The following is a 27,846-nucleotide window of genomic DNA, read 5'->3' as shown; positions in this document are numbered from 1 at the left end:
AGAACTCCCACTTACCTGATGAAGGGGCAGCGCTCCGAAAGCTAGTGGCTTTTGTTACCAAATAAACCTGTTGGACTTTAACCTGGTGTTGCGAGACCTCTTACTGTGCTTACCCCAGTCCAATGCCAGCATCTCCACATCATGACTATAAATAGCCCCAGAGTCTAGATCCAGGGCCCAAGATAGCGATACGTCTGGGGGACTCACAGCAGGATGAGGTGTAGGCTGGTGGAGGGGGATTGGTAAATGGGAGAGGCCAATGGGGTGGGGTGGACTATCAGGGGTTGGGAGGGTGTTGGGAGCAGACCTTTGGGTAGGGAATCTATTGTGGAAAGGAAGGCTTTGAGTGAAGTGTGGCCGCTTGGACCAGTTTTATTCCCCAAGGCCTACCAGGTTTCTTTAATTCTGCCTATGACTTCCTCTCACGAGCCTTAAAAAGCTAAAAATCTGATCTCCAGCGGTGAGGTGAGAGTGACTGCCCTTGTCATCAAGGCCACATTTGACTGAGAATGGCATCAAAGAACTGAGCAAAACTGGAGTCAATGGGAATCAGAGCAAAAGCTCTCTGCTGGTTAGAGTCATACCTAGCACAAAGAAAGACGGTTGTGATTATTGGAGGTCAGTCATCTCAGCTCCAGGACTGGGTTCCTCAGGGTAGTGTTCTACACCTCTCCACACTAAGATCAGAGGTGGAGATATTCACTGATGATTGCATAACAGTCAGTACTATTGGTGACTTCTCAGATACTGAAGCAGTCCATGTCCAATTGCGGCAAGACCTGGATAATAGCTAGGCTCGAGCTAACAAGTGCTAAGTAACATTCACACCACACAAGTACCAGGTAATGACCATCCCCAACAAGAGCGAATCTAACCATCTCCCCATGACATTAAATGGCATTGCCATCGTGAATCCCCCACTACTGACATCGCGGGGGTTACCATTGACCAGAAACTGAACTGGACTAACCATATAAATACTGTGGCTACAAGAGCAGGTCAAAAGCTTGGAGTCCTGCAGTGAGTAACTCACCTCCTGACTCCCCAAAACCTATCGACCATCTACAAGGTACAGGTCAGGAGTGCGATGGAATACTCTCCCCTTGTCCAGACCAGTGTCCCAGCATCAACACCTTAACGCTCACTGATTTCAAAATCCTTATAATTTTCAAATTCTGTCATTGACGCACCCAATTCTACCTCTGTCAGCTCCTCACAGCTTTCATTCTTTTAACTTTGATCCTCCTCACCCCTTGTGCTGGAGGTAGATCCTTGTTGACCTTTGGAATTTTCATCCTAAAACCCTCTGACTAGATTTGCTCTTTCTCATTTTCAAAGTTCCTCAATGTTTGTCTCTGTAACTATTAATTTGATTACAGATGCAAGAAAAAAGTAAGAAGGTACAGAATTTATTTCTCCCATCTTTTGCGAGTTTGGGTTATAAGGAGAGGCTGGATAGACTGGGACTTTTTTCTCTGGAGCGTAGGAGGCTGAGGGGTGATCTTATAGAGGTCTATAAAATAATGAGGGGCACAGATCAGCTAGATAGTCAATATCTTTTCCCAAAGGTAGGGGAATCTAAAACTAGAGGGCATAGGTTTAAGGTGAGAGGGGAGAGATACAAAAGTGTCCAGAGGGGCAATTGTTTCACACAGAGAGTGGTGAGTGTCTGGAACAAGCTGCCAGAGGTAGTAGTAGAGGCAGGTACAACATTGTCTTTTAAAAAGCATTTAGATAGTTACATGGATAAGATGGGTATAGAGGGATATGGGCCAAATGCGGGCAATTGGGATTAGCTTAGGGGTTTAAACAAAAAAGGGCGGTGTGGACAAGTTGGGCCGAAGAGCCTGTTTCCATGCTGTAAACCTCTATGACTCTATGCTTTGGGACATTTTGTCACATTAAAAACCCCAAATAGGCTGCTGCTCCAGTTTGATCTTGTATTACAAAGATTAATATGAATCAGATGTGACATTGAGCGCTTGCCTCATACCATTACCAGCACTAGGCTACCTCCCAGCATTTATCAAATACTATCCATAAGGCTATAATAATGAACCAACCATGAGAAATTATGGTTTCTCTGCTTCTGTTCTGCTCTCTGAAAGAGCTGTCACAGACCCGATAGACCGACTGGCATCCTCTATGCCATGTGAATCTAACATGATCTTTATGCTCATTCCTGCCACCCGTTTGTAAAATATATTTCATTAAACAATATTCATGCTATGGCAGGAACAGATTATTGTGAAGTGTAAACTAGAGTTTCCACAGCACCTATAGTGTAGTAAAAGGTCTTTGCAGGAGATTTATGAAACAAAATTTGATACATAGCCACACACTGAGCCACATGAGGAGAGATTAAGACAAGAAAGAAAATGTCATTTATATTGTGCCTTTCATGACTACAGAGTTTTTCAAAATGCTTTACAAGCAATTGAGTACTTTTGAAGTATACAGTAGGAAATGAGGCAGCCAACTTGTGCATAGCAAGCTCCTACAAACAGCAGTGACCAGTTCATCTGTTTTTGTGATGTTGATTGAAGGTAAGTTCTGGCTAGAACACTGGGGAGCAATCCCCTCTTCAAAATACAGCCACAACATATTTTACACCCGTCTGAGAGAGGAGACAGAGCCTTAATTTAATGTCTCATCTGAAAGGTGGCAGCATCAACAGTGCAGCACTCCCACAGTACTGCACTGGAGTATCAGCTTGGATTTTTGTACTCAACACCTGGAATGGGTCTTGAATCCACAGCCTCGAACTCAGAAACAAGCATGTTACAAAGTAAGACCCAGCTGATACAAGTGACCAAACCTTTGTTCAAAATGTATAGGCTTTAAGGAGAATCTAAAATGAGGAGAGAGAGGCAGATGGATTTAGGAAAGGATTTTCAGAGCCCTGGACCTAGGCAGCTGAAGGCACAGCCACTAATGGAGATTGAAAATCAGCATGTGCAACAGATGTGAATTAGAGATACACAGAGTTCCTGGGGTGTCACAGGGCAGGGGTAGGGTACAGAGATAAAGAGGCAAGGCCATGGGGACTTTGAAACATGAAGATGAGAATTTTATAATTGAAGTGTTATTTCATATCCAGTCTCCACTTAATACATTTGGGAAATTGAACATTGCAAAAACGATACTTATCCTTTTAAAGTGTTAAGGACCAGATCAGAAACTACAAGGTATTTTATGAAGTTAGCCCAGACCCTAACTTTTATATTTTGTTTTGGCATGAGGGTGAGCACAGGGTGTTTCACTCCAGGTATGATTCAAGTGACCCTTTAGGAAGCTTTTATCAAACAAAGTTTATTAAGAACACAGTTAGAATATAACAAAAAAAAGCTTAACTTTTACCAATTAAAATACTTAAACATGGTGAAGTATAATTCTTATCTCTATTGTTCCAACTCAGTGGTATTCCCACATTGACATAAATTCTTTCTGTCGAACCAGTTAGCACAGAAACCAGAGATGCGAACCTGGCTATTAGTTTTCCAGCCTTTTGACATTTCTGGAGAGTGATCTAGACAGACACCTGTCTTCTAATTTGCATGCAACAACTTCCAGTGAAAGCGCCATCCCCAGACAATAGAATCTCAGAGGAAAAGATTTATTTCTTGGCAGATTCCAGTCTCCAGACCTCAGAGAGAGCAAAAGATACAGAGAAAGCAACCTCTCTCTCTCTAAAGATCCCAAAAAGCAACTGCCTTGAGTTCTCTGTGAAAGCCTAGCCCCTAACCTATGAGCATCAAGGTCATGTTAGATTAATTTGGCATAGAGGAAGCCAGTTGCTCTATCGAGTCTGTGCCAACTCTTTTAGAGAGCAGAACAGAAGCAGAGAAAACATAATTTCTCATGGTTAGCTCATTATTATAGCCTTATGGATAGCATTTGATAAATGCTGGGAGGAACCCAGTCATATGACCTCACCTGTCAATCAACCTAATGAAGCCCCACTCTGAAATATCCCAGGAGAACACACAAAATAACAGAACCCTGTATTAGTCCAGATTAAATAAACATTGGATCAATTAAGATCAATTATGTTGCTGCAGTAACAATATAGTGCTGCTGGATCCAGACAAAATGGCTCTGAGTGCATAGAACAGATCCTAAACAAGAAACATGACGAAATACATTTCTTAAAGGCATAGTATCATTACAAAAGCAAACAATCACAACAGAAAATAATTACATTACAGTATAAACAAGTCTTTTATTTAACTTTCATGTCAGTTAGTGGGAAAGAAAGCTGTTTTCATAGAGCTCTGATGTTAGCAGTGCTGAATCTAGATAATAGTGTTCCATTAACTATCCAGTGTTTGTGGAAAATAAAATATAAACACAGTAATTCAAAAGTAATCCAAAATACCAAGTATTGTCAACAAATGAGCAGTCCTTATAGCTAGTATCTTAATTACTGCAGGTAGATTTTAACATTGCAATGAGCAGCATCCCTCTGTAACAATATCAACAACAGCATCACTGAGGTTTCTCCTCAGAACATATTTAATTTCAATTTTATTGGTTAAACCTATTTGTAATTGTTGTTAACCCACCACATTGTAGATTAAGATTTTTTAAAGGAATATTTCCTTGGTGTTCATTTTCACTGGGGATCTGTGGATTGTTGTTAGGTTTTGCTTTGTATAATTTATAAAATCCTCTTTTATGGGCAGTATGATTGCGTTTCCGGTAAATAACAACAGCTGCAATAATGGCCAATGCAAGTATTCCTGCAATCAACAGTGGTATCATCCATCTGTGACCTATGAAAACATATAAATCAAACAATTACACAAATCATCAGCAGTCCTCTGGAAATTTATTTATTACAGAACACTTGATCATCTCCAAAATGCTTTGCTAGATCCTTCCAAACCCGTGACCTCAACAATCTAGAAGGACAAGGGCAGCAGGTACATGGGAACGCCACCACCTACATGTTTCCCTCCAAGTCACTCACCATCCTGACTTGGAAATATATCACTGTTCCTTCAGTATTACTGGGTCAAAATCCTGGAACTCTTTCCCTGACAGCACTGTGGGTGTACCTACACAACATGGACTGCAGCAGCTCAACAAGGTAGCTCACCACTACCTCCTCAACAGCAATGAGAGATGGGCAATAAATGCTGGCCGAGCCAGAGATGCTCATATCCCATGAAAGAATAAAAAAAAATCTGTGCATTATAAACAATAAGAATTTTTAAAATGGAATAACGAGGGTGTGATATTCATCTCTTCCCTGTTTTTTAAATTGACATTCTTACATTCTTAAATTGACATTCTTACATTGCCCCACACCTCAGGAAGGACATACTGGCACTGGAGCGGGTCCAGCGGAGATTCACACGGATGATCCCAGGAATGGTAGGCCTGACATACGATGAACGTCTGAGGATCGTGGGATTATATTCATTGGAGTTTAGGAGGTTGAGGGGAGATCTGATAGAAACTTACAAGATAATGAACGGCTTAGATAGGATGGACGTAGGGAAGTTGTTTCCATTAACAGGGGAGACTAGGACGCGGGGGCACAGCCTTAGAATAAAAGGGAGTCACTTTAGAACAGAGATGAGGAGAAATTTCTTCAGCCAGAGAGTGGTGGGTCTGTGGAATTCATTGCCACAGAGGGCTGTGGAGGCCGAGACGTTGAGCGTCTTCAAGACAGAAATTGATAAATTCTTGATTTCTCGAGGAATTAAGGGCTATGGGGAGAGAGCGGGTAAATGGAGTTGAAATCAACCATGATTGAATGGTGGAGTGGACTCGATGGGCCGAATGGCCTTACTTCCGCTCCTATGTCTTATGGTCTTATGGTCTTATTCCTCTAATATCACAGCACACTTCTGATTTAATGGAGGATAGATAACCTGTTTTCATTCACACACTTACAGGAAATATATATGGGTGAGACAGATCAATTTCTCTCTGTGGAACTTCAACTTTAATGACTTAGGCGGCCAGGATTGCCCCCGTTTACTTAACATGCATGAGGGAGAAGAGTTTATATTTAAGGCGGAGACCCTTTTAAGAACACATAATGATGGAGAAAGGAGGACATGGCTATCTGTAGCCATGGTAATGGCTACCCTTTGCTCTGTTTAGAATTAGCATATGTGTTTTGCTAGACATTTCTATTTCAATCTCAGTGATCTCAAGATATCTCTCTTTTTGATCTCTGGCATTTCCTCACTTTACCTATTCATACACTCCATGACCCTGTATTACCATTAATTAATGTCATGCAGCTTTCTATTCTCTTATGAAAAGATCACCCATCATCTAACAATTTCTTTTAAATTGGTTCCAGAATTTCACCAATGTCTCTTCTCTGTTTGCTTGTCCCTCCATTTTGCTTCTGATTTTATGAAAGATCTTGTTCATTTTTCAGTTGTCAGCCCAACCCTTGCACTGACATTTTCGCCACAGTTTCTGATTAATTTTTGCAGTACCTCTGGTTTTATTTTCACTGTGATTTCCCTCATCTCCTTGAGCAAATTGACCTCGGGAAGGACAAGGTATTAGACACTCCGCCTCACTGTTAACCACAGGTACTGGCAGCCTTAAAAGTGGATAAATCTCCAGGTCCAGATGAATTGTGCCCTAGGCTGCTGTGGGAGGCAAGGGAGGAGATTGCAGGGGCTCTGACCCAAATTTTCAATTCCTCTCTAGCCCCAGGGGAGGTGCCAGATGACTGGAGAGCAGCTAATATGGTTCTGCTATTTGAGAAGGGTTGTAGAAATAAACCAGGGAACTACAGACCAGTGAGTCTCACGTCAGTGGTAGGGAAAGTATTAGAGAAACTTCTGAAGGAGAGTGTCTATCTCCACTTGGAGAGGCAAAGCTTGATCAGGGATAGTCAGCATGGCTTCGTCAGAGGGAGGTCATGCCGAACAAATTTGATTGAATTTTTTGAGGAGGTGACCAGGTGTGTAGACGAGGGGAGTGCAGTTGATGTAGTTTATGTGGATTTCAGAAAAGCCTTTGACAAGGTCCCACATGGGAGACTTGTAAAGAAGGTAAATTCACATGGGATACAGGGTAATTTGATAAAGTGGATTCAAAATTGGCTCAGTTATAGGATACAGGATGATGATAGAAGGCTGCTTTAGTGACTGGAAGCCAGTGTCCTGTGGTGTACCACAGGGATCTGTGTTGGGCTCCCTATTATTCATCATGTAGATAAATGACATTGATGACTAGGTAAGGGGTAGGATTAGTAAGTTTGCGGATGCCACAAAGATTGGCCGGGTGGTTAACAGTGAGGCGGAGTGTCTTGGGCTACAAGAAGATATAGACGGAATGGTCAAATAGGCAGATAAGTGGCAGATGGAATTTAACCCTGAAAAGTGTGAGGTGATACACTTTGGAAGGAGTAATTTGAAAATAAAGTACTCAATGAATGGCAGGACACTAGGAAATTCTGTGGAACAAAGGGACCTTGGCGCGTTTGTCCACAGATCTCTGAAAGCGGAAGGGCATGTTAGTAGGGTGGAGACAAAGGCATATGGGACACTTGCCTTTATCAATCGAGGCATAGATTACAAAAGCAGGGAAGCCATGTTGGAGTTGTATAGAACTTTGGTGAGGCCACAGCTGGAGTACTGTGAGCAGTTCTGGTCACCACATTATAGGAAGGATGTGGTTGCACTGGAGGGGGTGCAGAGGAGGTTCACCAGGACGCTGCCTGGGATGGAACATTTAAGTTATGAAGAGAGGTTGGATAGGCTTGGGTTGTTTTCATTGGAGCAGAGAAGACTGAGGGGGGCGACCTGATCGAGGTGTACAAGATTATGAGGGACATGGACAGAGTGGATAAGGAACAGTTGTTCCCCTTAGTTGAAGGGTCAGTCATGAGGGGACATAGGTTCAAGGTGAGGGGCAGGAAGTTTGGGGGGATTTGAGGAAACACTTTTTTACCCTGAGGGTGGTGACAGTCTGGAATGTGCCGCCCGGGAGGGTGGTGGAGGCGGGTTGCCTCACATCCTTTAAGAAGTATCTGGATGAACACTTGGCACATCATCACATTCAGGGCTATGGGCCGAATGCGGGCAGATGAGATTAGGTGTGAGTTCAGGTGTTTCTAATGTGTCGGTGCGGACTCGATGGGCTGAAGGGCCTCTTCTGCACTTCATGGGTCTTTGATTCTCTTCCTTCATTATTAGAACTCAAGCCCAGCCATGCACATCAGCTCCCTGAGTTACCAACACCCTGCCCCATGTACCACAGCTCACTGAGTTACCAACACCCTGCCCCATGTACCACAGCTCACTGAGCTGTCAACACCCTGCCCCATGTACCACAGCTCACTGAGTTACCAACACCCTGCCCCATGTACCACAGCTCACTGAGCTGCCAACATCCTGCCCCATGTACCACAGCTCACTGAGCTGTCAACATCCTGCCCCATGTACCACAGCTCACTGAGTTACCAACATCCTGCCCCATGTACCACAGCTCACTGAGCTGCCAACACCCTGCCCCATGTACCACAGCTCACTGAGCTGCCAACACCCTGCCCCATGTACCACAGCTCACTGAGCTGTCAACACCCTGCCCCATGTACCACAGCTCACTGAGCTGCCAACACCCTGCCCCATGTACCACAGCTCACTGAGCTGTCAACACCCTGCCCCATGTACCACAGCTCACTGAGCTGCCAACACCCTGTCCCATGTACCACAGCTCACTGAGCTGCCAACACCCTGCCCCATGTACCACAGCTCACTGAGCTGCCAACACCCTGCCCCATGTACCACAGCTCACTGAGCTGCCAACACCCTGCCCCATGTACCACAGCTCACTGAGCTGCCAACACCCTGCCCCATGTACCACAGCTCACTGAGTTACCAACACCCTGCCCCTTGTACCACAGCTCACTGAGTTACCAACACCCTGCCCCTTGTACCACAGCTCACTGAGTTACCAACACCCTGCCCCATGTACCACAGCTCACTGAGTTACCAACACCCTGCCCCATGTACCACAGCTCACTGAGCTGTCATCATCCTGCCCCATGTACCACAGCTCACTGAGTTACCAACACCCCGCCCCATGTACCACAGCTCACTGAGCTGCCAACACCCTGCCCCATGTACCACAGCTCACTGAGTTACCAACACCCTGCCCCATGTACCACAGCTCACTGAGCTGCCAACACCCTGCTCCATGTACCACAGCTCACTGAGCTGTCAACACCCTGCCCAATGTACCACAGCTCACTGAGCTGCCAACACCCTGCCCCATGTACCACAGCTCACTGAGCTGTCAACACCCTGCCCCGTGTACCACAGCTCACTGAGCTGCCAACACCCTGCCCAATGTACCACAGCTCACTGTGCTGCCAAAACCCTGCCCCATGTACCACAGCTCACTGAGCTGTCAACACCCTCCACCATGGACTGGCAGTGTGTGGATTCATAGCTGTATCCCTCTCCTGCGGTCTTATTGCCCGGACAGTCTGGGCAAACACAGAGCCGGAGTAAGCTTCTTCTACACAAAAAAGAACAGATGGAAGGGAATGTCACTCTGAACCACTCGTATTAATGTCCCATGTTCATTAATGTTCATGTTGCAGCTTTATAGAACCTTCGTTCGGCCACACTTGGAATATAGTGTTTAATTCTGGTCGCCACACTACCAGAAGGATGTGGAGGCTTTGGAGAGGGTACAGAAAAGATTTACCAGGATGTTGCCTGGTATGGAGGGCATTAGCTATGAGGAGAGATTGGAGAAACTTGGTTTGTTCTCACTGGAGCGATGGAGGTTGAGGGGAGTCCTGATAGAAGTCTACAGGATTATGAGAGGCATGGACAGAGTGGATAGTCAGAAGCTTTTTCCAAGGGTGGAAGAGTCAATTACGAGGGGGCATAGGTTTAAGGTGCGAGGGGCAAGGTTTAAAGGTGATGTACGAGGCAGATCTTTTACACAGAGAGTAGTGGGTGCCTGGAACTTGTTGCCGGGGTAGGTAGTGGAAGCGGATACGGTAGTGACTTTGAAGGGGCATCTTGACAAGTACATGAATAGGATGGGAATAGAGGGATGTGGTCCCCGGAAGGGTAGAGGGTTTTAGTTAAGTCGGGCAGCATGGTTGGTGCAGGCTTGGAGGGCCGAAGGGCCTGTTCCTGTGCTGTAATTTTCTTTGTTCTTTGTTCTTTGTCCCAGAGGCCAGTCACAGAGCAACATTGTTGGAGGCAAGGGGCAGTTTATGCATTTGTTCCTTCATCAGCAAGGATGGAGTGGAACAGGATTCTTCAACACAATAAATAAGTAAGAGAATTTTCTAAACCTGCAACACGGAGATAACAGAGACACCTATGTAAGACTCTTATTTGTTGACTACAGCCTTTAGCACCATTATTCCTATGAAACTCATCTCCAAACTCCGTGGCCTGGGCCTCAGCTCCTCCCTATGCGACTGGATCCTGAACTTCCTAACCCACCGACCACAATCAGTAAGGATAGGCAACAACACCTTCTCCACGATCATCCTCAACACTGGTGCCCCACAAGGCTGTGTTCTAAAGCCCCTACTATACTGTGTGGCCAAATCCCCTCCCCCAATGCAATTTTCAAGTTTGCTGACGACACCACCACAGTGGGTCGGATCTCAAACAATGACAGACAGAGTACAGGAATGAGATAGAGAATCTGGTGAACTGGTGCGGCGACAATAATCTCTCCCTCAATGTCAACAAAATGAAGGAGATTGTCATCAACTTCAGGAACCGTAGTGGAGAACATGCCCCTGTCTGCATCAACGGGGATGAAGTAGATATAGTTGAGAGCTTCAAAGTTTTTAGGTGTCCAGATCGCCAACAACATGTCCTGGTCCTCCCATGCTGACACTATAGTTAAGAAAGCCCACCAATGCCTCTACTTTCTCAGAAGACTAAGAACATTTGGCATGTCAGATACGACTCTCACCAATTTTTGCAGATGCACCATAGCAAGCATTCTTTCTGGTTGTATCATAGCTTGGTATGGCTCCTGCTCTGCCCAGGACTGCAAGGAACTACAAAAGGTTGTGAATGTAGCCCAATGCATCGCACAAACCAGCCTCTCATCCATTGACTCTTCCCGCTGCCCCGGCAAAGCAGCCAGCATAATTAAGGACCCCACGCACCCCGGCCATTCTCTCTTCCACCTTCTTCCGTCGGGAAAAAGATACAAAAGTCTGAGGTCATGTACCAACCGACTCAAGAACAACTTCTTCCCTGCTGCTGTCAGACTTTTGAATGGACCTACCTTGCATTAAGTTGATCTTTCTCTACACCCTAGCTATGACTGTAACACTACATTCTGCACTCTCTCCTTTCCTTCTCTATGAATGGTATGCTTTAGAATCTTAGAATCCCTACAGCACAGAAAGAGGCCATTCGGACCATCGAGTCTGCACCGACCACAATCCCACCCAGGCCCTACCCCCATATATTTACCCACTAATCCCTCTAACCTATGCATCCCAGGACACTAAGGGCAATTTTTAGCATGGCCAATGAACCTATCCCGCACATCTTTGGACTGTGGGAGGAAACCGGAGCACCCGGAGGAAACCCACGCAGACACCAGGAGAATGTGCAAACTCCACACAGACAGTGACCCAAGCCAGGAATCGAACCCCGGTCCCTGGACCTGTGAAGCAGCAGTGCTAACCACTGTGCTACCGTGCCGCCCTTTGTCTGTATAGTGCACAAGAAACAATATTTTTCACTGTATCCCAATACACGTGACAATAATAAATCAAATCAAATCAAATCAAACCAATGTGGATCGGATTGGAGGAACTGAAATGCTTTTTCAATCCTCAAAAGCTGAAGAACTGATACAGATTCGATACATTAACTGTATTTCACTCTCCACAGACGCTGCCAGACCTGCTGAGATTTTCCATCAATTTCTGCTTTTGTCTCAAAAGATTAATTATTTATCCTTTGAATTCTGATCAATATTACAAACTGACCTGTGACCCTGATGTCCACTTCCTTCTCATCAATTCCATATGGATTGGTAGCTGTACATTTATAAATTCCTTGATGTTCTGATGTTGCGTGGAAAATACGGAGGATTCCAGGAGGAGCAATCTCGACGTTGCTGCCATTACTGGGATCTTCCCATTTTAATGTAGGTGTGGGATTTCCATTGGAATTGCAGATCAGTGTAACCTCATCACCTTTACTGACACTTACTGGAAATCCTGACACAGTTTTGTTATTTACTGAAATGGTTGTGTCTCCTGGTTTATCTGGAAAAGAAAAGTGAAATAGTATGAAAAAGAAGGTGTTTGGAGAAGCAGTAGTGATGGGACACAAGTTCAACCCCATTGCCAGTGAGTTCCCAATTCCAGCCGTGTCAGTGTGGGACATTGAATCCCCACAGGTGTGAAAGAGGCCATTTGGCCCATCGAGTCTGCACTGACTCACCGAAAGATCATCCCTGCCAGTCCCTCCCTTCCACGCTATCGTCTTAACCCCATGCATTTACCATGGCTAGTCCACCTAACCTACACTTCTTTGGACACAAAGGGGCAGTTCAGAATGCCCAATCCACCTAATCTGCACATCCTTTGACAGTTTGAGGAACCCGGAGGAAACCCACACAGACAGGGGGTGAACATGCAAACCCCACATGGAGAGTCACCCAAGGCCAGAATCGAGCCCAGGTCCTTGGCATTGTGAGGCAGCAGTGCTAACCACTGTGCCAGCTTGCTACCCTTCATCAGCAAGGATGGAGTGGAACAGGAAACTTAAACAAAATAAATAAATAACACAATTTCACAAACCAATGGACATTCAGGATTTAATGGGAGGAACTGAACTGATTTTTCAATCCTCCAAAGATTAATTATTTATCCTTTGAATTCTGATCAATATTACAAACTGACCTGTGACCCTGATGTCCACATCCTTCTCATCAATTCCATATGGATTGGTAGCTGTACATTTATAAATTCCTTGATGTTCTGATGTTGCGTGGAAAATATGGAGGATTCCAGGAGGAGCAATCTCGACGTTGCTGCCATTACTGGGATCTTCCCATTTTAATGTAGATGTGGGATTTCCATTGGAATTGCAGATCAGTGTAACCTCATCACCTTTACTGACATTTACTGGAAATCCTGACACAGTTTTGTTATTGACTGAAATGGTTGTGTTTCCTGGTTTATCTGGAAAAGAAAAGTGAAATAGTATGAAAACGAAGGTGTTTGGAGAAGCAGCAGTGATGGGACACAAGTTCAACCACATTGCCACTGAGATCCCAATTCCAGCTGTGTCAGTGTGGGACACATTCCACAGTCTGTCCAGAAACCAAGGCCTAGAAACTCAATGGGTGGAATTTTATTTGAAAAAATTCAAAGTGCTGAACAAGCGTGAAAACGGGGGAGAATCCACACCAATTTTAGGGTGAGCTCGAGTGGCAATCATATGGCACTTAGTGAAAAAGAAAAGCCCAGGTACGATTCTCGTTATTAGGGGAGGGGCGGGGCCTAATCTCACCAGTGAAGCCTGCTCCTGAGCTTTAGGGGCACCATTGCGCATGCGCCCTGATTTCCCGGTGAACTGGGCGATCTCCTACTGGCCGCTCCCCCAACACTCCTCCGCACGGACATCAGGACCCACCACTGATCATTCCCTGTGCCAGTCTCCCCACCCCCCCCCACCTCCCCCCCACCCCTGAACCCTGATCACCGTCCCCACTGATCAAACCCCCCTGTAGAGGAGTTTCCCCCTTCCCTCCCCACCTAGAGAGCACCTCTCCTCAGGCCCCACCCCCTTGGCACTGCCCCTGTCACTGCCCCCGACTACCAGGAGGATTCAGTGGCCTGTAGCCTCACTGGTGAAGTCTGCATTTGTCTAAACGATTGGTGGTTGTATCCTGAATGATTATTTTTAGATGTTTCCCATCATTGGAATTCATTTTTATGCTTGCTGCTAATCTCATTAAATATTCGCTGTTGCTTCTCTTATTTGCTTTTTCTGTTTTCCATTGCATTATCCACCTGACATCTGTCAGAAGCACACCTTTGCGTCCTCATTTTATTTTCATACTGTTTTCTATCCCCTATTTTGAATTTTCATTGTATTTAATATTTCAGACAGTGGGACAAGCTGGTGAGATAGGGTGAGAGGCGGGAAATCAGGATGGCGCCCAGTTTTTTGCTCTCGCGATCTTACCAGAACTGATTTGCCAGCAAAATCAGCGGCCAGAAAGAAGGTGAAGCCGATTTCAATATTCATGACATTATTTAAGTGTCATTAGTGAGCCCCCGTTGGTGGGGACCATATGTTGTCCTTGCCAGTGAGGACCTTGACCAGTGATGGGCGAAGTACAAGTGAGCTCGTAGCGGTCATGTCGAACGTCCTTAGCCTCCTGAGAAAAGTAGACGCGTTGGTGGACTTTCTTAACTATAATGTCAGCGTGGAGTTTTGCGTCCAGTTCTGGCCACACTTCTGGACAGATGTGAAAGCATTTAAGTGGGTGCAGAAAAGATTCATGAGTATTATTATTGGGATGAGGAACTTCAGTTACCAGGATAGATTTTAGAAGTTGGGACTATTTTCCTTGAATTCAGATGGCTGAGGAGATATTTGATAGAGGTATTCAAAATCATAAAGGGTCCAAACATGTAGATAGGGAGAAACTGTTCCCATGCATGAACAGATCAAGAAAGAGAGGACACAGGATTAAGGTGATTGACAAAAGTGACATGAGGAATAACATTTTCACGCAGTGTGTTTAAGATTGGGACTGGACTGCCGAAGAGTGAGGTGCAAGCAGATTGACGTATTCAAACTGATCACCCCTTCCTTCCTACTCTGACCGATCCCACTTGCAGTTGGCAGCGGGTTCCCCCCCACTAATCGCACCCCCAATAGGCCGTGCTCCCCCAGTATGCCCTGCCCCTCTAGCCCCGCTCCCTTAGCACTGCCCGGTGACCGGTGGGCAGTGCCAAAGTGCCCAGTGGAGAGTGCCAGTTTGCCCCTTGGGCAGTGCCAGGGTGCCAGGCTGGCCACTGCCCGAGTGGCGCCCTCTCTTGCCACTGACCTCCCGGAGGGGAGCCTCAATGGCCTCTGTCCGTACCAGCGGAGTCACAAAACTTGTTCCTCGTTAGTGGGGAGTAGTTGTAAACCCCACTGGAGGAACCACTCCCGGCAGGGCAGTGTGGAGGGGAGAGACGCTAGTGTGCCCAGTGATACCGTCTCAGGCCTGCTAATTATTTTAATAATTTTAATATGATAATCAGCCCCACGCAGGAGTTGATTACACTTTAAAAAAGCACTTGGGAGACTCACAACCAGCATAACACCAGCCATGAACCTTACTAAGACCCCCTGCTGGTGTCTTCAGCCCGCTGGGCTGCTTAAGCATGTGGGAGAATCCCTGGCCGATATCTTTCCCAAAATTTCATTTGATATTGCTTATTCAGTTTATGCGACAGTGTGATGACACTATGCCTTTAAGAAATGTATTTTTAATCATATTTCTTGTGAGGGGTATGTTTAAAATTCAGCTCTGTTTTACACGGTGCCGATTTGTCTGCACCAGGCAGCTCACGTGCTGAGATTGCAGGCTAATGATTGGTTTTAACTGGGGATGTGTTTGTTTTAATCTGAGCTAATGCATTTTTTGTTTATTTGGCTTTTCCCCGGGGTTTCAAAGTCAGGTTTAAGTTAGGTTAATTGACAGAGGCAGAGCCATGTGAATGGGTGGAGCAAAGCTTGTAGGGAAAGTACACATTTCACTTTTATTTTCAAATAGTCAGTTTGTGCCTGGTCCTGAAAGAAGCAAGAGGTGTCTCTCTCTGTTTCCCTCTCTCTGGAGGCTGCTGTTTGGGGCTGTCAGAAGACAGGTGTCTCTTTCTCTGACTCTCTGTCTTTAGGACTGCTAACAAGTACAAGCACGTGGGCCAGTGATGTTTGCTAACTGATTTTGAAGAGGAGTTTACATCTATAAGAGGAATATTACTTGAATTGGAACTAATAGAGATAACATAGCAGTTAAGTATTGTATCATGTCATGTTTAAGTCCTTCAATTGGTAAGTTAAGCTAATTCATTTGTTATAGTTAAACTGTATTGTTAAATAAAATTTGTTTTGTAAGAGCTTCCTAGTATGTCAATTGAATCACACCTGGAGTGAAATACTTTATCCTCACACTAATGCCAAAGTTGGGGTCTAGTCAGGCTTCATAACATACTCTGGGGTTTCTGCTCTGGCACTCTAACAACAATTTTACCAATTTGTACCTCTACATGAATATTCCAAACATACAAACAAGGAGCAGGAACAACCTGCCTTCCCCCAAAAATCTATCACCCCCTTGCTTACCAAGAATCTATCCTCCTCTGCCTTAAAAATATTCAGACTCTGCTCCCGCCACCTTCTCAGGAAGAGAGTTTCATAAACTCGCCACCTTCTGAGAGAAAACATTATGCTTCATCTCTGTTTTAATTGGGTGATCCTTTATTTTTAGCAGTGACCCCTAGTTCTCTAGAGCAAGCATTCTCTCCACACCCACCCCGTCAAGATCCCTCAGGATCTTATATGTTTCAATCAAGTTGCCTCTGGGTGGCAAAGTGGTTAGCACAGCTGCCTCACAGCGCCAGGTACCCAGGTTCGATTCATGGATTGGTCACTGTCTCTGCGGAATTTGCACATGTCTGCGTGGGTTGCCTCTGGGTGCTCCAGTGAATACAAGCCTCGCTTGTCCAATGTTTCCTCATAAGACAGCCAGCACAGTGCGGGTATCAGTCTGGTAAACCTTCTCTGAATTGCTACCAATGCATCTATATCTTTCCTTAAATAAGGTGACCAATGCTCCAAATGTGGTTTCACTGGTACCCCGTACAAGTGAAGCATAATCTCCATACTTTTGTATTCAACACCCCTCGCAAGAACTGATAATATTCTATTAACTTTCCGAATTACTCCCTGTGCCTGCATACTAGCCATTTGTGATTCATACACGAGGGCACCCAAGGTCCCTATGCACCTCAGAGCTCCCCAATCTTTCACCATTTAGATAAATGCTTATTTTCATTCTTCCTGCCAAAATGGACAATTTCACATTTTCTCACATTATAATCCAATTGGTCCACTGATCTTTGCCCACTCACTTAACCTATCGATATATTTTTGTAATCTCCTTACTTTCATCAAAAAAATTGGCAACCATTTCTTCAATCCCTTCATCCAAGTCATTTATATAAATTATAAACAGTTGAGGTCCCAGCACTGATTCCCATGACACATCGCTCGTTACACAACTTGCCAACCTGAAGAAGACCTATTTATGCCTACTCTCAGTTTCCTGTTAGCCAGCCAATCTTCTATCCATGCTAGTATGTAATCCCCTATAACATGAGCTTTGATTTTCCACAATAACCTTTGATGTCGCACTTTATAAAGCACCTCATCGACATCTAAGTACAGTACATCCACTGACAAACTGGGAAGCTTTTATCAAAACAAACGTTATTTAATAACACAGTGTAATTATAACAAATGTATTGGCTTAACTTCTCATGCTTGAACAATATTTAAACATGACAAGATACAATTTTTAGCTGCTAACCTATCACCATGAGTTCCAGTCAAGCAATATTCTTCTTACAGACTCAAATATCTCTTCAAAAGTAGTTAGAAAAACACAGGTATGCTCGCTTGTCATAGGTTAACAGTCCTGGAGCAGAAGAGGGATTTTAGTACAAGGTTAAGTTGAAGAAGCTGGTGTTGTTCTCATTGGTGCAATCGAGTTCTCATTGGAGACAGAGGTGTACAAGTTTATGCTAAGTTTAGATGAGGTAGATAAAAAAAATTGTTCCATTAGCTGATGATTCAAAGACCAGAAATTACAGATTCAAGGTTTTGAACATGAGGCGCAGGTATGAGGTATGAGAAACGACTTTTTTACTCAGTGACAAGTTATGACCTGGAACTTGCTGACTACTAGGGTGGGGACGTGATGACAATCAATGATTTCAGAAGAAAATTGGCAGTACATGAAGGAAATAAACTTTCAGATCTACAGGGATAGAGAGAATGAAAGTGACTGGCTTGCTTTACAAAGAGCTGACATAAACTCAATATGCAGAATGACCTCCTAATGTGCTATAATGACTCTGTGACTCTATCAAGAAACAAACCTATTACTATATAAATGCTACTTACAGTGAGTTTGCAGAGTCACAGAGGAGTTTGCGATTATTTTTCTGTCGCTAGAGCCCGAATCCACTTCGGCCAAGCAGGTGTACACCTGTCCATCATCTGACACACTTGCAGTGAAACTGAAGACATTCCTCAATCTTTTCTCTTCATCTGGATAACCTTGTTCTCCTGTGGAACTGTTCTGAACAATCTCACTCCCCCTCAGCCATGTGAGTATGAGTTTATTGTTTGGATAGACCCTCGGACCAATGCACTCCAGACTATATGTTCTGTTAGCTTCCAGCACATCCGGAGGTGAAGTAATGTTTATCTCTCGATCTGTTAAAGGGAGTTAACACAGTTAACAGAATTCCCTGAAATAATCAATCTAAATATTTATACCATTCTCCCTGAATTTCAAAAGGGGTTACCACTGCTGCCTCACAGCTCCAGGGACCCAGGTTCAATTCCAGTCTTGGGTCACTGTCTGTATGGAATTTGCACGTTCTCCCTGTGTCTGCGTGGGTTTCCTCCATGTGCTGCAGTTTCCTCCCACACTCCAAAGATGTGGAGGGTAGATGGATTGGCCATGCTAAATTGCCCCTCAGTGCCCCAAAATATGTAGGTTAGATGGATTTGCGATGGTGAATGCATGGTTACAGGATTAGGGCAGAGTAGAGGGCCTGGGTGTGATGTCGGAGTGTTGATGCGGACTTGATGGATTGAATGGCTTCTTCTGCACTGTAGGGATTTTATCCTATTCTATTCTATGAACTTCCAGCACTTCAGGAGGTGAAGTAATGTTTATCTCTCAATCTGTTAATACAGAATCACAGTTAATAGAATTCACTGAGAAAATGTGTGGAATTTAATTTAGCCTGCTGTTGTGACATCAGGAGAATCAGGTGGGAGGCAGCATTGTATTCCTGGCATCAGCAAAACTATCCCCAATTAAGTTGAAGGCAGGGAGGGTCCGACATGGGTATCATACCTGTTGGTGGTGGGACGTCTATTAGATTAATTAATGAACCATTTGACACAAATGATCTCTGAGCTAACCAGAATTCAGTGGTGCATTCAGGTATTGATCAGGACTTGTATGATTCTCACATGCACACCATCTCCCCACCCCCACCCCAACCACCCACTGCTTGGCTACCTCATAAGTCCTGTCAGGTTTGCCTGTGGCCGCTTGGGGTTGCAGGGGAGGTTGGTAGTGGTGCCTTCTTTGACAGATACTCATTGTCTGATTGAGGGATCTGACATTGAGAAGGAGATGCTGCTAAAAACTAAGCTTCTGCTCTTCTCTCTGACCATCCCTGCTTCCACCACGCACATCTCCCCATCCCTGCCCACTCACCTGTGTCCAGGGATCTAGTGTTTTTCCTCAGGCTAAGTCTTGGAGCAATGCTGGCAGGAAACATTGTTTCCACACATACAGCTGACAGTGGACAACTGGCCAGCTGCATCAGTGGCCAGCAGCTTTCAGTGGATATCAACCACCCTGGGCCCCTTAAGATAATTTTCTGTCGCGGGCACTTAACTGTGGCCAATGTGCCCGCTGAGGTGAGGAATGGAATTGCTCTGCACCCAAAAGTGACACTGCTGGCCAGTGTGCCAGTGTGTGGACAATTCCCAGCACTGGGCTGTTCAGCCAAGGTGGATACAGACCCTGAAATGTTCCCCACACTCAGGCAGGTAACCAATTAGATTCATTCATAGCCTTGTTATGAGCAATTAAAGGAGGCCAGCTGGAATTTTCCAGCCATCCTCCAGTTTTCCAACACAACAAGGGCTGAATGACTGCCTGGTGGCATGTACCTCGAGGCAGATTGGAGTGCCAGCACTCCTGGCATACCTGTAGGCCCTCCCTGTCTGCCATGTAGCAAACTCCCCATGGCACTCCATACTATTAGCCTAGCTGCTGTCTTTTCTCTTTTTTAATTAAGCCTTCCAAACAATTGGTGCTTGTGGACAAGTCAAAGACTGATTTGTGTATCTATTTGAACTGACTTCTCATTTCTAATCTGTGTGAATGTATGAGCATGTGTTTTATTAATTTTCTTGCATTTATTAGCTAATAAACACTCTTTCTTTAACTCAAGAAAGCCTGCTTAAATTGACTCCTTTTAAAACATAAGTACATTGGGACTGGGAAATGGGGAGGGATCCTTTTTGAAGCAATCTTGTTGTAACCAACCAAGGAGATTGAATAAAGAAAGGGAGCCAGCTCATCCATCCTCAGCCAGAGGTATACATATCTGGGGGTATCCCATCCAGAATTTAACAAATTGGGACTTGTGCTGAGATAGTTCCCACAGAGGGTATGGAGTGCAACAAATTTGGGGACCTCACCTGGGGACCTCTTGAAACAATGACTTGGATGGAGGAACTGAAGAGATGGTTGCTAAATTTGCTGATGCCACAAAGATAGGTAGGAAGGTAAGTTGCGAATAGGATGTAAGGTGAGTTAAAAAGGGACATAGATAGGTTAAATAAACAACCAAAGGTTTGGCAGATTGAATATAATGTGAGAAAGCATGAACCTGCCCATTTTGGCAGGAAGAATAGAAAAGCGAAATATTATTTAAATGGAGAGAGAGTTTCAAAAGTTGGTGGTACAGAGGGATCCAGGTGTTAAAGTACAAGAAGTTAGTATGCAGGTACAGCAAGTGATTAGGAAGGTCAGATGGAATGTTGTCATTTATTACACGGGGTATGGAATATAAAAACAGAAGTTTTAATGTAGTAGTACAGGATATTGGTGAGACCATATCAGGAGTATTGTGCGCAGTTTAGGTCTATTTAAGAAAGGACATAATTGCTTTCTCTGCTGTTCAGAGCAGGTTCACAATCGATCCCTGGGATGGGAGAGGGTGATCTTATGAGGAAAGATTGGAGAAGTTGGGTCTGTATCTATTTGAGCTGAGAAGATTGAGGAGCAAACTTCTTGAAATGTGTAAGATCCTGAGGGGACTCGACAGGGTAGAAACTGAAAGGATGAATACTCTTGTGAGAGAGATTAGAACTAGGGGACACAATTTCAAAATAAGGGCTCTCCCATTTAAGATGGAGATGAGAATTTTTTTCTCTCAGAGATTCTTCAATCCGTGCAACTCTCTTCTCCAGTGAACAGTGGAGGCTGGCTCATTGAATAATTATAAGGTGGAAGTAAGTAGATTCCTCTTGTCTAACAAAGAAATCAACGGGCATCGGGGGTCGGCAGAAAAGTGGAGCTGAGGCCACAAACAGATGAGCCAAGATCCTGTCGAATGGTTGAGCAAGTTCAAGTGACTGAATGGCCTTCTCTTGCTTCTAATTAATATGTGGAGCATGGACATCTTCAATACCTGAGGAGTTGCAAGTGAAATAGAACACTGTGCAATCATTAGCAAACAACCCTACTTCTGCCTCTGTTGAATGGAAAGTCATTGATGAAGCAATTAAAGATGGTTGGTAAGGCACGTTCTTGAGGAACTTCTGTAACAATCAGATTTAGCTTGTATCTTGTTGACAGCACATAGAACCATGGAAAAGTTACATCACAGAAGGAGGCCATTTGGCCTATCATGTCTATGTCAACCCGAAGACACCCAGGTGCTCTCTCTAATCCCACCTTCCATGGTAAATGCGCAGGCTTATGGGGATAGGGACGGTCTTGGTTAAAATGCTCTTATGGAGAGTTGGTGCAGACTTGATGGGCTGAATGGCTTTTTCTGCACTGTAGAGATTCTATGGTATCTTGTTTGCTTGACCGTTTCTTGATGTCACATGGAACAAATTGAATTTGCTGAAGCTTTGTATCTATTCTGATGGGAACTCAGGAGAAGGCCGACATGGATCATTTGCTTAGTATTTTTGGCTGAATATGTTGCTAACACTTTGGCACATTCACACAAGTGCTGATCTCTGACAACATTGGGTATGGGGACATTTGTTGAAACTCCTCCTCCCATTAGTTATTCAATTGTCGACCAGAATCCACAATGGGATGGTTAGGACTGTGGTATTGTTGCTCCCTTTGCTCCCTTTAGAGCAAAAATTTACCAAACTGAGAAGGACCTAAAAAATAAATGGACCCAATAAATGCTGGCCAGCCAGCGATGCCCATGTCCCATCAATGAATAAAAAAACACCTGAGGACAATTCAGCTGCTATATTGTGAAAGCGTCAACGTCCTGAGGTGAGATAAAGGCAGTTTGTATTTGGATAAGGAAGATGAAAAGGTGGATAAAGTAACAAATGATGCTTTTTCAAACACTGCTCAGGTACTTGAGTTTCCAAAGGTTTCACTATATCTTTACTCAAAAGGCCAGCTCAATGATACACAATGGAATGGTAGGTATGAACTTTCTGCTATAGACTCTAAGATCTGTTTCACCTGCTTCTTCAATCAATGACTGATTATTAATCCAGCTGAGAACAGGATCAAACTGTGTCTGATCCACTTTAGACCACTCTGACCAGCACCGGGCTACCCTAAATCAGTCAGATTCTGGTTCTCACTAAAGACTTTCCCCTGACACCAGCTTCCTTTAATGCCGGGTAATCAACTATGTTAGAACAAGAGTTTTCACTTACTGTATACCGTGACCACCATTTTCTCCTCCTTCAGCTGAGAACTCTCCGATTTACAGGTCACAGTGCATGGTGCTGCAAAATCCCATGTGTGGACACTCGGGAAATAGTCTGTGTACCAATTACTGCCAGTTGTTCTGTGATGCTGTGTCCCTGGTTTATATTCCACATTGATTATTGGGTCTGTACATGTGGTAGTACAGTTCACCTCTAAAGAATCTCCAAATTCCACAGCTGAGGGGTTTGTGTTGACTCTAATCTCAAATCCAGTTACAATAGCTGCCAAGGAAACAAATTAGAATAGATGCAGGAAAAGAAAATGCATTTAATTACAAAATTCATCATTAACTCTCCACAGTAACGGCAGTTTCATTTTGAAACCATGCACTTTTACATGGGAAACTGATGGAAATTAAATCTGGATCTGTAAAGAAAACAACAGGAGGTAGCTAAGAATTCAAATTCACGAACTGCTGTGAAACCCAGCGGCTAATAAATGTATTTACCGATTGATAGAGTTAAATTTGCTGTAAAAGTGTAAAGAGCTGTAAATGATGCAAGTGTTAGTTTAGCCTTGGGTTCAATAAGCAGGCATTAGAAAGACCCAATAATGTGGCAACAACGACTGCAATATGGAAGGGAAAGCAGCAGATTGCGAATATTTACAAGATCACACAATAGGTTCAGATAAAGATAGCTCTCTCCATCTTACTGTCCACATTTAGTCATTTCAAATGCAGTGATGTACAAGATAATTCTTCTGGTGCAGGCCACTGCTTGAGAGGAGGTCATGATGTGGAGATGCCGGCGTTGGACTGGGGTGAACACAGTAAGAGTTTTAACAACACCAGGTTAAAGTCCAACAGATTTATTTGGTACCAAATAAACCTGTTGGACTTTAACCTGGTGTTGTTAAAACTCTTACTGAGAGGAGGTCAACAGAAGAATGGACAAGTTCAGCACCCTTAGCATTTCAGCATTTAAAAAGTAGGAAAATGGGCTAAAATCAAGATCTGTCCTCCGGGTGAGTGCGGCCTGAGGCTGGGATAGGGAACACTTTTATATCAATAGTGTGACATTCTTACAGTCCACAGATTAAAGCCGCTCAGTTTACTAACAGCAATACTGAAAACCCTTGCATTTATATCGAGCCTTTAACATGGTAAAATGTCACAAAGTGACAGGAGTGTTATTAAAGAGTGTTATTAAACTGGATACTGTTTCCATTACCCAGTAGGAGGGACAGGAAGGAATGTGTGAATGACAGAGGCACTGGCCTGCTTTGAAGCGCCCAGGAATTCTTTGTGTGACAGCATGATCACTGAACTCTAATGCTTCGCCCACTTCAATGTTCCTCATTGCAGCCTCGTACAGATCTGCACAACTGCTGGTTTCATTGTGATGCCAGTAACAACACGCACTAACCGCCAGCAAGACGAAGTCCACTTGGAAACTTTGTTATTTTATAAAATACTCTGGGGACCGTTTCATTGAGTCAAATGTCCGGCCTGTTGTTCCTAAACTGACCAGAGTTGGGGTGAGTGTGGAACCTCCGTTCAAGGAATCCGCCCCGAGCACTGCAATGAAGCCAGCACCTTAAAAAATCATAGAAACCCTACAGCACAGAAAGAGGCCATTCGGCCCATCGAGTCTGCACCGGCCACAATCCCACCCAGGCCCTACCCCATATCCCTTCTGTCTTCTTCTGCCCTCAGAGTACAGAGGAACGGCCACTGCTCTCAGTGTTTTATACACTAGTAAAATAATGGCAGAACAGAATGTGTCAAAGTCACAAATGAGGCTTTTAGTCGGTGTTGAGCCCCTGTCCCCGACTCGCCGGAGCGGGGCTTTGTAGTTCTTTATCGCTGGAAGAAATCAGACATCCCCAAAGTAATGTTTCCCAATGCTGAATTTAAACAGAATAGGAAATTCCACCAAATTAACCATCAGGCAAAGTGTAGCCACTCTGAATATAATGCAAATAGGAATTGACATTGTTTATTTTATCCTACCTGTTATACTGAAAATTACCGGGGAAATGTAAATACATCCAACCGCTGAATTCAGTTTAAAATCCATAATTGCGGAGTTTGGAGAGAATGGTTCCTCACGGTTCCCCCAGGCTGTAGTCTGAAACTGAAAGAGCTCTTCCTGTCTCTGAGAGAGATTCCGTTATGGATCATTGTGATGGAATGCATTACCTTTCCGGGACAAGTTTGGGACTTACTGTGGGAAATTCCAACAGTACTTTCATTTCACCATTAATCAGGCTTTTAAAAGTTATTTTTCCCACTTTCTCTGAAAGAGTGGAGAGTGTTTTAAGGCATAGCATCAATGGGTTTAAGGCTCATGTTAAGAAAAACATTGTTGCCATAAGGAGTTTAAAACTCACCGTGAGACAGTGGGGACCAGAATGGAATGTGTCTGTGTACGAATTTTAGACTCTGAGATTCAGGCTGCCGCCCCTGGCGCTTTCATAGAGTCATAGAATCCCCACAGTGCAGAAGGAGGCCATTCAGCCCATCGAGTCTGCACCGACAACCATCCCATCCAGAAACTATCCCCATTACCTCACGTATTTTCCTTGCAAATCCCCCAACACTAAGGGAAAATTCAGCATGGCCAATCCACGGAATCTGCACACCTTTGGACTGTGGGAGGAAACTGGAGCACCCGGAGGAAACCCAGACGAGATACTGAATATGTGCTGTAAATACTGTAACACTTCATGAATATAACTTCCATTGTGTAAAAATGCTGGACAAACTCAGCAGGTCTGGCAGCATCTGTGGAGAGAGAAACAGAATTCATGTCCATCTATCTGGTCTTTATTTTAGTGCTTTTATTTGATTCCATTCTATGAAGCTGTTTCTCTGCAATCTCTCAAGATATTTGCACAAATAAACTAACATTCAGGATAATAATGTAACAACTGTTTGGGCAAAATAGTAATTTTCATAGCCCACCAATGTGGTGTATTTGAACAAATAAACTTGTTTTTGAAGAAATATTGTACTAAAACACTTTGCTTTAACAGTGAATTAAGATCAAATGCAAATGCTGGATTAATTATGTTTTTAAACTAATGTCTGCTCTGAAAGTAATTGTTCCCTCACCCCTGTTTTCAATGTTCTTGCTCTCATCAGACCATCCACTGTCTCCCATTCGTGCTGTTGATGGTACAATTCCCTGAAGTCTAAAGGATCATGATATGTACCCAGCATTACCCACTTATTCAGCACCAGATCAGCTCACCCGTATTAAATTCATCATTGAGTCACTCTCCTCACCTAAAACCTATCTCGACAGAATTGCCCTAAATTTCAAGGATACCCGTCACTCCTTCAGCTCTCTGAATTCACCTGTTGTCCTTGCTGACCTACACTGTCTCAATGTCCTGGATTTTTCATCCATCAGGCAGGCCTGGGAATGGGCACAAAATGCACTCCGAGCCATCAACAGCCACCAGAACGTCATTTCACGCTGGCTGGACAATTACTGGGCAGCCAGGATCTGAAAGCTGAACCGTTGATCCTGTTAATGGGTGGGGACACATATATGGGGCAGGCTCAGTGGAAGTTCACACATGGAGGTGTCCTATCTGATAACTGCCAGAACAGTGAGATAACTTCATAGGATGAAGTTGTGATGAGTCGAGAGTTTCTGAATCCCGTGAGGTTTCGGTATAAAAGAGCTGTCAACCAACTTTTGTGACCCTGGTCCTCAAGTTGCAATCAGGAGAAGCAGTAGAAGATGTAGAAGTTATTGAATAGGCAGCTGAAGGTGCCAAATACTCCTGCTCCTAATGCATATGTACATATGTGCATAACTGAGGAATCAAATGAATACTTTGCATCTGTCTTTACCAAGAAAGAAAATACTACCAGACCATGGTGAAAGAGGGGAAATTCAGTTACTAAAAGGGTTTAAAATTGATAAGGAGGAGGAATTGGACTAGCTGCCTGTTCTTAAAGGGACAAAGCACCAAGGATACTGAGGGAAGTGAGAGTAGAAATTGCAGAGTCACTGGCCATAAATTTTCAGTCTTCCTTGGACTCAGGGAAGATGCCAGCGGACGGGATGATTGCAAATGTCGCATCTTTGTTCAAAAAAGTTGTGTAAGGGTAAACTCAGCTACTACAGGCCAGTCAGTTTAACTTCAGTGGTGCATAAACGTCCAGAAACAATAATTCAGAGTCACATGGATTAATGCGGGTTAATCAAAGAAAGCTAGCACAGATTTGTTCAGGGAAAATCATATTGAATTAATTTGCTCGAGTTTTTGGAAGAGGCATCAAAGAGGGTTGATGAGGGCAATGCTGTTGATGTGGTGTATATGGACTTCCAAAAGGCATTTCATACAGTGTTACACAACAGGAAATAAAAAGGAACAGTGGCAAAATGGATACTGAATTGGATGAGTGACAGGAAACAGAGTAGTAGTTAATGGATGTTTTTTGGGTGGAGGACGGTTTGTAGTGGAGTTCCCTAGGGTCAGTGTTCAGACCCTTGCTTTTCCTGATATGTATATTAATGGCCTAGACCATGGTGTACTAGGCATAGTTTCAAAATTTGAATTTGGATGCACTGAATTATGAAGAGGATAGTGTAGAACTTCAAAATGAGATCGACAAGTTGATGGAATGAGTGAAAATTGAAAATCAATGCAGGGAATGTGAAGTAATTAATTTTGGCAGGAAGAACATGAAAAGACAACATAAAATAAAGGGTACAAATCTAATGGGGGAGCGAGGGCAGAGGGATCTGGATATATATGTGCATAAGTCATTGAAGGTGGCAGGATAGAGCAAGGTGGTCAATAAAGCACGCAATATTTTAGCTTTATTAATAGGGGCTTAGAGTACAAGAGTAAGGAGGTTATGTTGATCTTATATAGGACACTAGATCGGCCTCAGCTGGAATATTGCATCCAGTTCTGGGCGCCACTCTTTGGGAAGGACGTGAAGGCATTGGCGAGAGCGCAGAAAAGAATGGTTCCCGGGGTGAGGAACTTCAGTTGTGAAGATAAATTGGAGAAATTAGAACTCTTTTCCTTGTAGAAAATAATGCAAGAAGGAGATTTGATCGAGATATTGAAAATAATGATGTC

The 27,846-nt window shown here is 44.0% G+C and overlaps 1 protein-coding gene across 3 annotated transcripts; it reads right to left on the bottom strand.

Annotated features, from left to right (window-relative positions):
- Positions 1–2,364: 2,364 nt before the first annotated feature.
- Positions 2,365–24,886, bottom strand: LOC144507728 (vascular cell adhesion protein 1-like). Of its 3 annotated transcripts, XM_078234977.1 has the most exons (7): positions 24,749–24,880; positions 22,740–23,015; positions 18,183–18,497; positions 12,896–13,177; positions 11,975–12,256; positions 10,939–11,016; positions 2,376–4,775 (listed from the first exon to the last, which is right to left on the bottom strand). In XM_078234977.1, the coding sequence occupies exons 1-7, from the start codon at positions 24,813–24,815 to the stop codon at positions 4,528–4,530; spliced, it is 1,548 nt and encodes a 515-aa protein (XP_078091103.1). In that variant the 5' UTR covers positions 24,816–24,880; the 3' UTR covers positions 2,376–4,527. The 3 variants fall into 3 exon arrangements, with proteins under 3 accessions (XP_078091104.1, XP_078091103.1, XP_078091106.1); XM_078234978.1 differs by lacking the exon at positions 10,939–11,016 and having other exon boundaries at positions 2,365–4,775; positions 24,749–24,886; XM_078234980.1 differs by lacking the exon at positions 12,896–13,177.
- Between the last annotated feature and the right edge of the window lie 2,960 nt (positions 24,887–27,846).

Source organism: Mustelus asterias, chromosome 19 (genome assembly GCF_964213995.1).
Source record: "Mustelus asterias chromosome 19, sMusAst1.hap1.1, whole genome shotgun sequence".
Lineage (NCBI taxonomy): Eukaryota > Metazoa > Chordata > Chondrichthyes > Carcharhiniformes > Triakidae > Mustelus > Mustelus asterias.
The sequence above is the reverse complement of the archived record's forward strand: the minus strand, read 5'-3'. Positions and strand labels throughout refer to the sequence as shown.

What these genes read in the sequence shown, in the direction of transcription:
- LOC144507728 (XM_078234977.1), bottom strand. Translation starts at nt 24,815, where the DNA reads ATGGATTTTAAACTGAATTCAGCGGTTGGATGTATTTACATTTCCCCG. An exon ending in TGTGACTCTGCAAACTCACT is followed by an intron (nt 13,178 to 18,182) that starts GTAAGTAGCATT and finishes TTTCTTTTCCAG; the next exon opens with ATAAACCAGGAAACACAACC. An exon ending in TGGTGCATCTGCAAAAATTG is followed by an intron (nt 4,776 to 10,938) that starts GTGAGAGTCGTA and finishes ATGTTTTCATAG; the next exon opens with GTCACAGATGGATGATACCA.